At 43.0% G+C, this 17,236-nt stretch overlaps 2 protein-coding genes across 9 annotated transcripts in view; one reads left to right on the top strand and one right to left on the bottom strand.

Annotated features, from left to right (window-relative positions):
- Positions 1–17,236, bottom strand: part of MCPH1 (microcephalin 1) — a 251,872-nt gene that overhangs the window by 80,847 nt on the left and 153,789 nt on the right. The window contains exon 13 of one of the 4 annotated variants that reach the window (XM_078069884.1): positions 10,726–10,833. The exons of the other annotated variants lie outside the window; for them this stretch is intronic. Within the exon in view, the coding sequence (XP_077926010.1) occupies positions 10,813–10,833 (21 nt within the window). The 3' untranslated portion in view covers positions 10,726–10,812. Of the gene's footprint in view, positions 1–10,725; positions 10,834–17,236 lie in introns of those variants that run through there. 4 annotated transcript variants of the gene reach the window in all.
- Positions 1–17,236, top strand: part of ANGPT2 (angiopoietin 2) — a 62,961-nt gene that overhangs the window by 8,340 nt on the left and 37,385 nt on the right. The gene's annotated exons all lie outside the window — the stretch shown is intronic.

A 17,236-nucleotide genomic window follows, 5' to 3' on the forward strand; every position in this document is an offset into this window, starting at 1 on the left:
GGGACGGTAATTACTTTGCTCCAAAATCAGCCTCAGTCCTCCCTTTGAGCAACTTTTCAGAGCCTATGAATTGCTTTTGAAATCTTGACATTAACCTGACAACACTACAAAGCATTCGCATCCAATATTTAATATTTAAAAAACCAACAAATCAAGCCAACTAAGTATACACGTTAAGAATATAACCTGATATTTATTAATATGTCACGTTCCATTTTTCTGTGGACAATGGTGATTTTTAAGGGAAGAGATGTCAAGATACATAGGTCTTAGAAAATACATTATTTTATCATGTTGACACAGTTTCTTTGAGAATGCATCATTTTATATGTGAATATTCGTTTTTTTTTTTTTTTTTTAGGTAGAGAATATCAAAGTCTTAAAAGGAGGCAAGCATTCAGCCTCCCTATTTCTCAATGTTGTCACATTCCGTGTAGGCCATATTAATACTTGTTCACATATTAGCTGTGTTCTCCATGTGAGGTTGACTTAATGTGCTGATTAGCCTGGTGACAGAACCTACCATCTGCATCGTCTGTCTTAAGTACTCAGTATTCCAGGCTGGACACCGGGATCCTCATTACGATTGTTCCAGAAATGCCAGCAATGAAGGGTAAACCTGAACTGTGCAGTAGCTTCTGTGTATGCCACTAATTCACACTTGGTTCTAGGCTCAAGATGCTCCACCTGGAAGTTTCTACTTTGGCAGCCAAAAGCACATCTTGGTAGTTAGGTTCAAAGCGAAAAGGAAAAAAAAAAAAAAAAATAGTGTCGTGAAATTGTCTCATTTCATGAATCCCCAACAAGGAGGCCATACTCTTTGGTATAACCTTATGAATTGTGTGGGACTCCGTGAAAGACAGTGAGTCTGACAGTTTTTCTGTTCCAAGACGTGGAAGAGGGACATGGGAGCCACTATTCCCCTTGTCTGAGGAACCTCTGAGGAACAAGGAAGAGATGAAAAAACTCAGCCCACTTTAGGGGTTTCATTTCTGGCCCAAGCCAGCCCCAGAAATTCAGCCAACCTAGAACAAAGGGAATGACATGTTCATGTTCTCCTGAATTTGGAATAAAGGCATTTTACGTGGGGGCATCTGGGCGGCTCAGTTGGTTAAGCATTTGCCTTGGGCTCCGGGTCACGATCCCAGTCCCGCATCAGGCTCCCTCCTCAGTGGGGAGCCTGCTTCTTCCTCTATCCACCCCCCTCCCCAGCTCATGCTCTCTCTCTCACAAAAATAAAAATAAAATCTTTTTTAAAAAAAGGCATTTTATACCAAAAGAAGACATATCTTGGGCACAACTATTCAGATTCAAAGAAATCTAAATATAAAATAAATCATGTTTACATGTGAAGTCAATATATTATTGATAGACAAGCATACCTTTTTTTTTTTTTTTTAAAGATTTTATTTATTTTATTGAGAGAGAGAGAGCACAAGAGGGGGGAAGCGGGAGAGGGAGAAGCAGACTCCCTGCCGAGCAGGGAGCCCGATGCGGGACTCGATCCCGGGACTCCAGGATCATGACCTGAGCCGAAGGCAGTTGCTTAACCAACTGAGCCACCCAGGCACCCTAGACAAGCATACCTTTGAAGTTACTTTCCTGGGTTTTGATGTCTGCATGTTTATTTTTTATTTTTTTTAAAGGTTTTATTTATTTATTAGAGAGAGAGAGAAAGAGAGAACACGAGTTGGGTGAGGGGCAGAGGGAGAAGCAGGCTCTCTGCTGAGCCGGGAGCCAGATGCGGGACTCGATCCCAGGACTCGATCCCAGGACTCGATCCCAGGACTGAGTCCTGGGACTCTGGGATCATGACCTGAGCTGAAGACTTAGCTGACTGAGCCACCCAGGCGGCCCTGTGTCTGCATATTTAGTTAACTATATAACCCATGCAATCTGAAGCTACAGAATACCAGTTTTTTATTGTTATTTCATTTGTTCCTCTGTATATGTAGTAAACAACTTTAAAGACTTATTTTTTAAGAGCAATTTTAGGTTCGCAGCAAAATTGAGCAGAAGCTACAGAGATTTCCCATATGCCCACTGTACCCACATACATGCATAGCTTCCCCCCAATATCAGTGACCCCCACCAAGTGCTCCATTTGTTATAACTGATGAGCTTACATAACACACCATCATCGCCCAGAGTCCACAGTTTACATCAGAGTTTACTCTTGGTGTTGTGCACCTGTAGGTTTGGACAAATGTATCCGCTATTACAGTGCCGTGCGGAGTATTTTCACTGCCCTAAAAACCCTCTGTGCTCCAACTATTCATCCTCCCCTTCCTCCAAACCTCTGCCAACCACTGATCTTTTCACTGTCTCCATAGTTTTGTCTTTTCTAGAACGTCATATAGTTGGAATCATGCAGTATGTAGCCTTTTCACTTAGGAAGTGACCTTTTTCTTTTCTTTTCTTTTTTTTTTTTTAGCATGATTGACTATGTTTGTTTAGTGACCCCTTGCCTTATTTAACTAAGTTAACTGGCTAAAACCCCCACTGTGCACCTTCAGAAACATAAGGCAACAGCAGGGACTTTAAGGGATTATGTGTTTCAAATAGGGTAATGAATGCAAAATTGAGTTGGAAACTGTAAGGAGCTACACTATTGCAGGTATTATAATTATAATTAATTTTAATCTATTTTATTATCGGTTGTTCTGAATATCTTACTGTGCCTAATTTAGCAGTTAAAATTATATTATATCGGTTGTTCTGAATATCTTACTGTGCCTAATTTAGCAGTTAAACTTTATCATAAGTATGTATGTATAAGACAAAACATAGAGTATATAGCGTTACAGAAACACAGTTAATAAGATCTGCACTCTCTCTCACATTCAAGATTATAAATTCATTCACTCTCATCAGGTTAAATGATCTGACCTCATACCTTTGAGTTGTACACCTCAAAACTCATCTTCACTGTAAAATAATGAATTTCCTTTCAACACGGAAAAGGACCATTGCCAAGTGCATATGTAAAGTGTCTATACCATACGGCTGGGTGCCTCTCTAGAAACACCCTGCTCTGAAATCGTCCATGACCTCTTTTCCTATACCAGCCAGCTTATGCGGCTCCATCATGCTCACGAATAAAGCTATGGGGCCCGTTATAACAGTCAAAACGTTATTGTTAAGTGTATTTTTTATCACTTCAGCTTCCAATAAGTTATAAGCAATGCTGCCCTTCTGAGCGGGCATTCTGGAGTTAACTCGTCAACCCACATGTCTGGGTAAAAAAGATTCAAAATTCCTAAGAGGTATCATTTCTCTGGGCTCCTGTAAGTATCTTCTCTGCCATTAGATTTGTGGAATCAACAGATACTATCAACTCTTGGTTGTCTGCTGGATAATTATAAACATTAGTCTGAAGATAATCGGAATATTCCTTTGAGTTTTATTAACTACTATCTAGTCTTTGGAATCTTGGAAAATTATTACATACAGATGTAGCTTAAAACTTCCCTAAGCAAACTGGTCTTCTTAATGAGAAATTCTGGTGCAAAAATGCTGCTAGAGAGAGGATATTTTGCTGAATAACATAATCAAATTCTGACCACAAGCTATTTATCTATGCTTAACCTTTGGTGCATGTATATGAAATTCCTTATTATTTTTAGTTACTAAGAAACGGATTGTTAAATTCACTAAAACATTTTTAAAACTCATCCAGATTTAAACTTACTGAAGTGTTACTAACAGGAATTCCCAACCAGAATTGGTTTTAACCTAACTATAACAGTAAAATGCTCTTAAAAGCACCGATGGCTGGGATAATTGGGTTATAAGTTAAAGAATCAAGATTAATCAGAACACCATTCCCTCAAATAACCATTGGTCATTTTGTGATCTGTGATTAATTGTCCATATTTTCAACTATGGTCCCCTTCTGGGTTGCAACACAGTAAATCCATATGCGCTTTTTCCACTAATTGGGCAATGTTTAATACATACAACCTATTTATTACTACATGACTAGCCTGCCCCAAGCCAAGAAGGTTTTACAGCAACACACAGAGTTAACGTATAGAATGCTCCTTTCCTTTACCCATCATCACCCTGAAATGCCATTACCATTCAAGTCAGTGGTCTCTGAATGAGAAAGAAGAAATAGTGAAAATATTTGTTGAATAAACAATTCTCTCTTAGAGCTGGAATCCCTTCTCTCTCCATTTCAGTTTTAAGGGATTCAAAATCCTAAGCTGGCAACTCAGGTCACCCACAACAGCCATGCGATAAGCTAGCACCACTCACTCACCTCTTCAAAAACAAGGGGGCTGCTGGCTCATTACCATGATGCCAGCATCTTTCACTTGTTTGTTTAAAAAAGTCTACAGAGTTCTTGCAAAACGTTCATGCAACGGCAGTCAGTGCAGGTCAAAACAGAGAAAGGCGCTGCCCCCTTGGTGGCGCTGTGTAGTCACTGCTGTACAGTGAGGGGCAGCGATCGTCATCATGACGGCAGCTGGAACGCCTCACAGGTATGACGGAGTGACAGCCGCGGAAGGTAGATACTCTCTTCCCCCTTTACAGAAAAAACTCAAGCTCAGAGCGCTATCAGATGGTAACAGCGGGCAAAACCACAGTCCAGTTTCTTTATTTCAGAGCTCCTTATCATAACACACATTTTCGAAAGATTTAAATGGAAGTCCACGCATCTTCTTGTGTGGGTCGGGAGAGCTGGCAGGCTTTGTGGTGTTCGCCCGACACCTGCCATTCTGACACGACATAGGACGGTCACACGCAGAGCATGCCCACACCGCAAGGAAGAACAAATACGGGGAAGACGGGAAACAGTGAGAAGACCAATCTGGTGGATCTTCTTGCTGCCATCTTACTGCTGGAGGTGTGCTGAGATGGGAAGTGACTTGCTGGGCTCCAGAGATACCAGGCTGCCAGCAGACCCAGTACACCTTCTTTCAAAGCCCTTCAATCAACGGCAGTGTCCCACCTCCTCCCAAGCTTCGCTTTCTCACTCTCAGGGCTGGAACCTACACTCATACGAATGGTAAAATCCACATGACTTAAACGTTCATACGACGCTGTGTAAGCACACACGGTAGCTGCCGCCCTTTGGCATCAACAGACACACATGCATCGTAACAGCAAGAGGGCAGCCAGCCAAGTTTGGAGAGAAACGGCACATACTGGCTGTTTTCAGACAACGGAAGGGATTCGTGAATAAGCAAGGGCAGGTGCTAAAGTCAACAGGTAACTCTTCTGTAGGCAGCCCTGTAGGCATAAGGGATGGGCCAAGCCTTAAAGAGCAGGAACTTATTCCATGCACACATACACACCGCTCCCCAACACGTGGATGGACAAGGTCAGCCCTTGCCTTCACATTTATTCATTTATGCAGCTGCATGAGACATGCCTCAGATGGCACTGAGCCACAGTCTGGAAGCAGATGCTCCTCCTACCCACCTACCCTCGAAGGTCAGTATTAGCCCAGCACTCAGTCAAAATGTCTACACTGTTCACTCACTCCATCTCATCACGGAGGCACTGTCCCACCACACATCGGCACGAGTAGGGTGAGTCCGGACAAAAGATACGAGACTACATTTACATAACTTCTACTATAGCATATTGTTATAACTGTTCTATTTTATTATCGGTTGTTCTGAATATCTTACTGTGCCTAATTTAGCAGTTAAACTTTATCATAAGTATGTATGTATAAGACAAAACATAGAGTATATAGCGTTTGGTACTATCTCTGGTTTCAAGCTTCCACTGGGGGTTTGGGACTGTGCCCCCCACAGAGAAGGTGTACTACTCTCTCTTCCTCCCAAGGCTAACCACCATTCTGCCCTCTGTCACTACAGGTTAATTTTGCTAAGTTTTAAATTTCATATTCTTTTTTGGCCCGTTTTATTACTTTTCTTTCTTTTTTTTTTTTTTTTTAAAGACTTATTTATTTATTTATTTGAGAGAGAGAGAGAATGAGAGAGAGCACATGAGAGGGGGGAGGGTTAGAGGGAGAAGCAGGCTCCTTGCTGAGCAGGGAGCCCAAGGCAGGACTCGATCCAGGGACTCCAGGATCATGACCTGAGCCGAAGGCAGTCGCTTAACCAACTGAGCCACCCAGGCGCCCCTGTTTTATTACTTTTCTGATTCATCCATGTTGTTGTATTAAAATTTGCCCTTTTCCATTACTGTGTAATGTTTCATTGTATGAGTATGACACAATTTATGTACCCATTGTACTGTTATAGATAGATATTTGGGTTATTTTATGAAAGTCAACACTTCTTAATTGGACACACCCATGTACTATTTTTCTTGTACTGTTATCTTTGGAATCTATACAATCGGACTGACTTAAAGCTGTCTTGAATGATTTCCAAGACTAATCTGCCCTCAAATGGAATCTACTCTGCAGAAAATATGTTGAGGGGTGGTCTTTTCCTCCATGTGTAATTCCATAACCTCCATTATCGGAGGTTAACAAGAAGATAGGGTGGGGATTAAAAAAAAAAGGGCCTGTCAAGTAGCCATCCATGACTTTCTCTGGCCTTTCCAATCTTCCCCTCTTCCCTGACACCTTAATTTTCAGCCTCATCAGACAGAGATGGTTCCACACTTGACAGTTTTCCAGATTAGAGCTTGCGTCTGGGAGCAGCACGGTTTCCTTCTGTTTTCAAGTCTTTCTATAATAGCATTATGCTTCAATTTGTATGAATTACGGTCATCCTTATGAAAATCCATAAGGTGCACTTTCTGTGCCATAGCTCAGCTCCTTTATCAGTGGGGGCTGGCCTGAGCTTGCTTCTTGGGCAGTTGTGGGACCACTGAGATGCACAGCACAAGGGCCATGAAAAACCAAGAGCTGCTTTCCTGATGTGGGACAGAGTAAAGCTCCTGGCCACCGGGGATAAGGGTTAGGATGAGGATTCACATCCCAGCTTTGAGTTCATCACTGATTTTCAGTAAATTTCCTAAGCTGGCATGAACTTTTCCCCCGAAGTCATCCATGCTCCAGGGGACTAGTGGTGCAAGGGTTGAGGTCTACATATACCTGGAAAATGCCAGGATGCAGGACCAACATTTTGGACAAATCCTTTACTTAAGTTCTAACTCTGACCTCCTTAGGCCAAAGTACTCCCGAAGTCACTCCAGAAGAGGGCCAAGATTCCTCTGGAACCAACTGCTCATAATTTGAATCCCACAGAGCAGCCAAAACTCCAGTGTAGGTCCTTCTGCTGAGGGGATTCAACAGAGATGCTAAGCCACAAAGTTTAAGCTGGCATTTAGACCACTTTAATTTGAAACCAGATTTCTACATCTGAGGGAAACTTTCAAGAATTCACGACCACTGATAAAATTAAACTGGCTTATAGGAGTCAAGACCAAATCATAGCAGCAACCACACTGATTTCTGGCTAAAAAATGAGGGTGAGATGACTCATACTTTGATTGAAACAAACAAACCCTAACAATAGGAAAACCTCTGCTACTGCTCCTTTCTTCCTGTGTGCCCCCCACCCTCATTCCCACTTCCTGTGTGCCCCCCACCCTCATTCCCACTTCCTGTGTGCCCCCCACCCTCATTCCCACTTCCTGTGTGCCCCCCACTCATTCCCACTTCCTGTGTGTCCCCCACCCTCATTCCCACTTCCTGTGTGCCCCCCACCCTCATTCCCACTTCCTGTGTGCCCCCCACTCATTCCCACTTCCTGTGTGTCCCCCACCCTCATTCCCACTTCCTGTGTGCCCCCCACCCATTCCCACTTCCTGTGTGTCCCCCACCCTCATTCCCACTTCCTGTGTCCCCTCACCCCTCATTCCCACTTCCTGTGTGTCCCCTCACCCTCATTCCCACTTCTTGTGTGTCCCCTCACTCTCATTCCCACTTCCTGTGTGTCCCCTCACCCTCATTCCCACTTCCTGTGTGCCCCCCACCCTCATTCCCACTTCCTGTGTGCCCCCCACTCATTCCCACTTCCTGTGTGTCCCCTCACCCTCATTCCCACTTCTTGTGTGTCCCCTCACTCTCATTCCCACTTCCTGTGTGTCCCCTCACCCTCATTCCCACTTCCTGTGTGCCCCCCACCCTCATTCCCACTTCCTGTGTGCCCCCACCCTCATTCCCACTTCCTGTGTGCCCCCCACTCATTCCCACTTCCTGTGTGTCCCCTCACCCCTCATTCCCACTTCCTGTGTGTCCCCTCACCCTCATTCCCACTTCCTGTGTGTCCCCTCACCCTCATTCCCACTTCCTGTGTACACCCCACCCTCATTCCCACTTCCCGTGTCCCCTCACCCCTCATTCCCACTTCCTGTGTGTCCTCATCCCTCATTCCCACTTCCTGTGTGTCCCCTCACCCCTCATTCCCACTTCTTCCTTGTCCCCTCACCCCTCAGTCCTATTTCCCTGTGTCCTCCCCCCTCATTCCCACTTTCTACTTGTCCCTCTCTCCTCATGCCCACTTCCTGTGCCCCCTCACCCCTCATTCCCACTTCCCCTGTGTCTTCCCCCCTTACTCCCACTTCCTGCTTGTCCCTTCACCCCTTAGCCCTACTTCCTATGCCCCCTCACCCCTCATTCCCACTTTCTGCTTGTCCCCTCCCCCCTCAGTCCCACTTCCTGTGTCCTCCCCCACCATTCCCACTTCCTGCTTGTACCCTCCCCCCCGCAGTCCCACTTCCTGTGCCCCCAGTTCCTCATTCCCACCAGTTCCTTTGCATGGCCTTACCCCTCATCCTCACTTGCATGTGAGCTGCTTGTTCCCACTGAATTGGTCAGTGAAGATGTGCATCTTCAGTGCCTTGTGTGAATGAGAGCCACTGCAGCTCTGAGAAAGAGGTGGTGGTGTGCTGCATCAGCATGTACTACCTCTTAAAAAGCACTCGATGTAAACATCTGACCCCTGAAGATGAAGCAAAGTGAGTCAGTCATTTCATGGTGGCTCAAAGTGATGCTGGGCCCCTCACCCCATTGAAAGAGAAATATCTCCTGAAAGGATTTTTTCCCCCTTTAAGTTGTGAGTAAAAATTCAAGCATGCAGAAGAAAAAGTCAATTCTGAATGACATGCTTTTTATAACTCATGGCAGTAGAGTGAAAGGGGATAGGAATTTTCCACTAGCTTCCATTGGAATAGACATGCATGCAAGGCAGTAGGGTTAGGGAGAAGGGGCAGACCTCCAGAACTGAAACTAATTATGGGAAAATGATTCAAGTCCCTTGTACTTTTACCACAAACATTTGGAGAATCACACTGAAAAGTTACTTCCCAAATTGCTTTGGTATTCAAGAAAATTTGGCTTTTCTACATGTTATAAAACTAGTTCGACTTTGAACAAGTGAGGATGGCAAGCATGCAAACTATAACTTACATGCAGAAGTGGACCACCTTACTTTTGTAAAACGGGCACAAACTCTGTCCTTCCGCTGCCCCACCAAACTCACATCAGCCCGAGGCAACCATTGCTCTCCCCTAGAACATACATCTGAAGCTCTAAGGGTGTCCCTCTACAGCACACTATGCTTATAAAAGCTGTCAGCCTGAAAGCAGACGCGGTGCCAAACAAGCTGGCGAGAAACCGGGCTGTTTTTCTTAATGGTTTCGGAACTTAGGAATATTCAAGTATGTGTCTTCAGGAAGATCTTACATAATTACCAGTTCTTTTTGATTTACTGATTTTCTAATCAACACTTCAAATCCTAGAGATCGCAGTTAAAGACAACAGATGGATTGAGGGAAAGGAGGAGAGGAGGTAGATTGAGTATACACTGTACTAAATGCAGGAGTCTATAAAGATGTTCTAAGACTGAAGTTAACACCGCTGATTTAGCAGTGGGATATACTGGCCAGCTAGGCATCACTCAGCTTCTCAAACTTTGGAATCAAACTGGACACTGCCACCCTCATTTCGAGTTTCATGCCGATTGTCATGCAATACTTGCCTTTTGCAGCAGGGACCACCAAAAACCCGGCTTTGCACAGCGACAGAATCTAACAGCGCTGAAACTGTGAGCTACTTTTCTTCTCTGATACTAATTCTTCTAGATGGCTGGCAGCCATCTCCTGTGGCTCCTATGGGTTTGCTGCAGGGACCCAGGGTGCCCTGGCAAACCGCCTGGGAACGGTGCTAATTTCTTCCACTTAATTTTTATGCTAACATAGCTCAGTGGGTATTTATATACCTGTTTTACCAATGAGAAACCTGAGGTTAAAAAAAGTTGACTTGGTAGCTAGTACGTAGTCAAGCTAGTATTCATACGCAGGTGTGTCTGAGTCTCAGAATCTATGCTGGAATGACAAGTCCACAATCACAATAGCTTCAAGAATCACAACCTCTTCCCCACCTTCATCCAACACAAACAAAGCCACTTTATTTAGGTTTTTTTTATCAGGTTGCTCAAGCAAGAACTATTTGAATTGGTAAAACTCAAAATATGATCAAATTCAACGGACTAATTCATGGATTTCACTTTTCTCGGAGTAATTCTGTTTTCATTCCAATGGGCAATGGGTAGAACAACTATTCAGAGAATAAATCATTTTCTCCCTACACTTGAAGCCACTGAACTCCAACAAAATGCAACCCATGACTCAGACATTTATTTATTTATTATTTATTTTTAGACTAATGGGAACTGCATGAATTCTTTCTTGGTCTTCCAAGAGCAAATGCCTTTTATGCTTGATCCGGAAAGAATTGAGTTTCGGAATGTGAAATCACTAATTTACCTAACTGAATACTTTTAACCCTCTTTGGGCAGCTGAAACAGTTTAATCTATAGCTCTCTGCAGTTGCTGTGAAATCACTTTTTCAAAGTTCATTTCTTTAGGCGGTATTTAGGAACAAGCAGATGAAAGCTGCAGAAAGAGGTAAATAAAATCACTCATAGCAACTAGGGTCATGGTGTCACAGCAAAATTCATCAAATGTTTCATTTCTAATATTCTTACCTTTAAAAAAAAACACCTCTTTCTTGAGGTCTAAAACACCTAAAGTGTATAAAGTATACAATTCTTAATAGATTTGTGAACTTTTAAAATATGAATTTAGTCAGGCAACCACCTCTGAGATTAAGATACAAAATATTTCTAGCACCTCAGAAGTTTCCCTCCTGTTCCTTCCCAGTTAATAACCTCGCCTGCACCACCACCAGCCCCCCACTCCCAACATCTCCCACCCAGAAATCATTATTCTGACTTCGGTCACCATCAGTAAATTTGGTCTATTCTTGAATGTGATATAAATGGGATCATGTAATAAGTATTCTTTGGTGTGTGGCTTCTTTTGTTCCATGATGCCTGTGACAGCATTTCATTTTAGCAGTAACCTATAATGTTATTTTTAAAAGTTAAATTGCAGTACATTAGCACATCAAATCCATCCCCAAGGAGCAAAATTTAGAAATCAAAATAATCATTCTATTGTGAGAAAGCAACTGGTGGAAAGTGTTCATTAAAGAATGTTCTTTAGCCCTTTTCAATCTGGTACCATATAATTGGCCACAAAACATATCTCAAGTCCTCCTGATTTGGACATCAACAGATTTTATATATAGCAAGTCAATATGTATGTCAGTATGCAAAGTATAACTCTATATGCCATATCTGTGTCTTCATCCAAATGGATTCCTTCCTACACTGAAATTTTATGCAAAAATTACTTTAGGATAAGTTAGTAATTCTATAGAAATAGAATAGTGTGCATTTAAACTCCATATGAATCAGTAGCACCTTCATTTTAATGGCCAATTTTGTGTATCTAGTCTTACTTAACCATTGGAGAGAAAGCGACTCCCCCAATATATGAATGGCATGCCCCTGGAACAAAAGATTGAAATAAACTCCCTCTAAAAATGAATCAGAAACATCATCCCCAGAACTGGTATTTTGTAAAGAGAAGTTTGATACAACATGTATTTTTTAGGAGGATACTCTCTTATTTCAGGTCAGGAGGCCTTGGAAGACATAATTAGAAGCTCACTGATTTGTCCAAAGTCATAATCACTATTTGCAGTTCCCAGCTGAGACTCTGTTCTCGTGAAGTCAAACTATAGCCATCCCCAGAGCACTGTGTGTGTGGCTTTTGGAACAGTTTCCCTGGACTGCGAGCCACAGACAGAAGTGGAATGTGCTTAGAGCTCTTGTATGGCCTTCCAAAGTGAACAGCAGTCCCACTTGGCTGTCAACATTTCAGAGGTGAACAGTAAATACTTTGAAACATAATACACTTCTTATCAAATTTCAGATCAAGAAATGAAGATGAGTTAAAATTAGTTAAAAAAAAAAAGCCATACTATTCTGTCTTGCCACATAATTTGGGCACTGAAAATTGTTTTGCTTTTGCTGTACTGTTTCTGATTAGAAAAAAATTCTACTGTTGATCAGGTTTTAAAATAAGTTGTTAACATGCTTAAAAATGCATTGCAGCTTTAAAAATTAATGTACAGCTTTAAAGATTAACACAGCCTAATTAAACAAATAATTTCTATTCTCTAATGTGAGTTAAAAAAAAAAGAAGATTGATCACTTTGCTTCTGCAAAGCCCACGTAAGTACAATTTCTTAAAGTATGTGCACACAGGCCACTGAATCATGTGAATAAATAGGAAAATATGAAAAATAGATAGCTTTAAACACTTGTGAGAATGAAGACTGAACCAGAGGTCAAATTAGAGGCAATCTAATATTAGACTTGAGAAGAGGTACACTTTCCCTCCTAAATGGCTCAGAAAAGTATGAACTTCAGCTGTTATAAACTCATAAAATTTAAAAAGCTGCAGCTACAGCTTTATGAAAATGAGACGAACACACTTGCCTAAATATTTCCCAGGATTTTTACTGCAGCAACTAGTGTTTGTGGTTTGGGTGGCTTTGTTCAGCTTCAGTGTGTGATGCAGACTGAAGCTCACACAGCCCTCCCCCACCGTACACAGGGCACTGTCACACTGTGCTCCCAGAAATGTCGCATCAGCTGAAGAGAGGATACAGAAGTATACTGTATCCCTTTATCCTAATCCACAGTAGAGGAGACAGAACGATGTTCTGGCAAGAGAATATGAACAGGTCAGAAGAGAGCTATCGGCCATACTGGGAAAATAACCTCAGAAGTACATTTTGCTGACAGTGGGTCAGTGGTACATCATACACAGAAGGTGGGATACTTCATCGCTAAATGCTCATATAAATTAATCCAATGTACTCTGAGAGTCTTCCAAGGTTATCCCCCAAATTCTCTCCACCTTTGGGTTTGCTAGCCACAGGAGGTAAAGCAGCAAAGCGTGGCTGGAGGTCTGCTCTGATGTGCAGCACTCCGCAGGGTGCCCAGGCCCAATGCTGAGACTCCCCAAGCATGCCCATCTGCATTCTCAAATCCCCCTCCCTCCCTTTCTGTGAAAGAAACAACACAGGCTTCCTGCCTCCTTATAAAGAACGAGTTTGCCTTGAAAGTATCTTCAAGACAAAAATCATTTAAATTCTTTTAGCCTTTTCTCTCCTTTCTGGGCCATCTAGTTTAGTAATTGTGACGGTGTACATTTATTTCATGTTAAAAAGAAAAGAAAGAAAAAAAAAAAAAAGCCTGCTCCATAGATGATCACACTGTCCCTAGAAATCTCCGCAGGATTTCAGCAAAGCCATAGGAATACAGAAAGAGACAGCAGAAAAAGAGCAGATAAAAGATGGAAACAAGCTTTGGGATCTGAATACTTCATCACAGAATTGAAAAAGTAACCCTGTTAACACCCGTTGGCACATTTTTTTAGGTGAGCACAGGTACATCAGTGCCGCGGAGGGTGCTGGACCCGGCTGTGGGCCACCAGGGTATTAATCTTTACTCGGCTATGAGCTTGCACTGGTGATCCAGGCCCTGGTACCTTCATTCAGAAAATGAGAGAGTTCAACAATATCATTGATTTCTAAAGCCTTTTTTCCCCTCAGCTTTTGACAGTTTATCATGCTACAGAGGAGTGAAAATGGATGGATATATCTATATCTATCTATTTCCATCTCCACACATGAGGACATACGTGTGTTTATAAATATGCATATGTCTATGAATATACACGTTTCAAAGGTACTATCTGCCATAGAAAGACACTAAAGTAATTTACTCACTTTATTTTTTCTCTCAGTGCACCTTAGTTTTAGAAAGGCAAGAACATGGTGGTTTCATTAAAAGAGAAATCTCCAGTTGTATTGTAGCCTAAATGCATCAATCTCATTCCCAGGATTTCAACTGTTCCCATTTGTAATAATTGATAATTCAGTTTATTTTATAAAGAGAATAGTTTTCTCTTCCCTTTCCATCTCTGTGGGAAGCGTCACTACCATCTCCTAAGCTGAGAACAAAATACCCCAAGAACTAGAGCAATGCAAAAGTCTGCAGAATGTCTAACGTGTAGACAGTATTTGTGAGGTTGAAAGTGAAGTTCTCCTCACTCTCTTTAGCTGCTCCAACCTTGTCAGGCTCCTGGGTTCCGCGGATGGCACTCTGTGCCTGGGTTTCTGGTCTCCAGCCACACCCCCCTCTCTAGCATCAGGAAGAGTCAATGTCAGAATGGCTGCTCGCCTGGCAGCTCTCCTCCGCAGCACCCCATGAGCAGGAACAAGGTCCCCACTGCACCGAACTGCTGGTGCCAGGCCCTTCCCACCAGGGATCCCCTGCAACACGGGTCTGGCGTCACTCCAGTGAAGCGTCCTCCTCTGTCACAGCGGACCCTGGCCCATGACTCTGTGGGTAGGAGGCACGTGAGTGCTCTGGCCTCAGTTTCTCCTCTGGAAACTAGGCCAGTAGCGCCACCCTGCTGTCTCAGGGAACACCTCCTCCAGCCACTCCCAGGCCTGCCGGTGGCCAGCATCACAGACTGGGGCTCCCTGCAGCCCCCCACGCTGGCTGAGGATGCCGGTGCAGCCTCCCCAGAGCTCCTGCAAGCAGCCCTCAGGTGTGGGAGAGCGGATGCCCTGGAGACTATCCCTGCCCAAAGGGACGGGAGCCTTCCCCTTCTCGCCACAGGTGGAGGGTTCGGTGCTGAAACACATTTCCTACAGCTCCTCAGAAGGTTTTGTGGGACTTTTCACTGGTCGCCGCCACAGCGCTGGCCAACCAAGTCCACACGTCTGAACCAGCCTCAGCCTCCCTGCTTCCCTGGCCTGTCTTCCACGTCTGCTCCCTGGGACCACTTCCTAAATAAACTTCCTGCCACATGCCTTTGTCTCCGGCTCTGGTTTGGGGGAAACCCAAGCTAAGGCACTAGGAGAATCAAGTGAAATTACTCTATTAACTAATTAATAAAGATATATTTAATATATACAGAAATATAAGATATACATAATAAAATATATAATATTTATATATTCATACATAAAGAAGTTAATATGTATAAAATCATTTTGCAATTGTAAATTGCTATTACCACTCTTGCTTTATATAAACATATACATCACCTTATAATATCTGCTGCATTTATGTGCTCCCTGCCTCAGGAGTATCTATAAGGTGTTGTGAGCCAGAGCACTAGTAAATAAATGGATAAATATATATGTACCTTAAGAACCCTCTAAAAAGTCACGCATATGTAAAATGTGACACCTTTTCCCATATGAAATGCCCAAACTCAATTATGTTCCTATATACCAGCCTCATTATATTTAAGCTGGCGTGTATTTAAAATGACTGCCATTGATGAAAAAAACAGCCATTTTATCAGTAGGAAATGACTGGAATGCTTGAGGGGAAAAATACACTTTCTCCTTGGATTCTGGAGCGATGGTAAGGGAAACACACAAAGAGGCAAAGAGATGGAGTTTATGGGATGAAGACCCCCAATTAAATAACAAAGAGAGAGTAGTTACATTCGCAAATAAAAGCAAAGAAATACAGCTTGAGGGAGCACAGATATGCTGGTATTCAAATTATTTAAAATTTTATCAGTCACAGGAGGAGGGGGGCAAGCTATTAGCTTTAGCACGGCACCAACTGGTGCCTGCAACTCTGTCTGTTCCTGATCATGTTTTCAAGTTTATAGTCCTCAACAAGCACACTTTCAGTCTCTTTATGACCAGTGAAAAGAGGAAAGGGGTTATCTAGACACAGTATCAGATAACAAAAAGTCACTCGTAAATTATTAATAGAAAAAAGCTGAAAAGGTAGAGCAGAACAAATTAGTTAATAGGACTGGCTGTGGAGAGAAAGGGCGAAAATTACAGACAGTCAATGGAAGGCACGTGGCTTTGGTATGGACTGTTCTAGGCTGGATAAATTCAACTAGAGAATCAATATAAAGAGGCAACAGAGGAACTTTCCAGCTGACGGGGCATTTGAACATTATCTCCAATGTATGGGCAACATATTTGCCCACCGACTACTGCAAGTGTTTCAGAGGACAAAGATGTGCTTGAGTCATGCATCTCTCAGCCTTTCCCTCTTTAACCTCTGCATCTCTCCTTAAATACTGCTGAGTACATAACTGCTTAGGAAGTAAAATCTCTAGATTAAAAAAGAAAAACACACACACACACACACAAACTTTATAAGGAGCGGGAGGAAAGCCTATTCTGCCACTTTTCTGTCTGAAAACCTCAGGAGATGTTTCAGTTTTTTCATGACAGGGAACCAAGAACATTAGGTCAAAAGCTTTCCAAACAGAAAATCCCTGGATTTAATAATCTTGCCTCCAAGTTTTCAAGCTAATTTTAAGAGCACATGCTTTGCGTGTTGTTACTAGGGGGTGTGGCTGAAGAAGGGCTACAGATGTCCATATCCCGAGCAAACAAGAACATAAATCTATAGTTGTAGGAGATTAAAAAATCAATGAAACAAGTACAAAATGGTTTTTTGGGATATCAAAAGGCAACACAAGAGTGCGGTGGAGATCTCTGAGGAGGGCATGTGATGGGGTAGGGTGTAACTGCAGAAGGGGGAAAGGGATCCAGCCAAGGGAGATGGCAGACAAAGGCGGGAGGTCTGAAGCAGCCTAAGGGGTCTGGCGCAGCCAGGAGGAAGGTGCACAGAGGAAACTAGGCTGGGAGATTCGAGAGATCAGAAGGAGTATGTGCTGCCAAGCGAGGGAATCTGCACTTCATCTGCACTTCATCTTACAGGCACAACCACGAGGGAGTAATGTGAGTTGCAGAGCGACCACAACACTCGGGGTGGGGTTGCCGGAGCACAGTTAGGGGCTCTGTGAGAATCCAGAAGACAGAAGATGGTAGACACTGGGCAGGAAGAAGGGATCAAGTCAGGAGGAATTACTGAGGTAGAAAAAA

Source organism: Halichoerus grypus, chromosome 3 (genome assembly GCF_964656455.1).
Source record: "Halichoerus grypus chromosome 3, mHalGry1.hap1.1, whole genome shotgun sequence".
NCBI lineage: Eukaryota > Metazoa > Chordata > Mammalia > Carnivora > Phocidae > Halichoerus > Halichoerus grypus.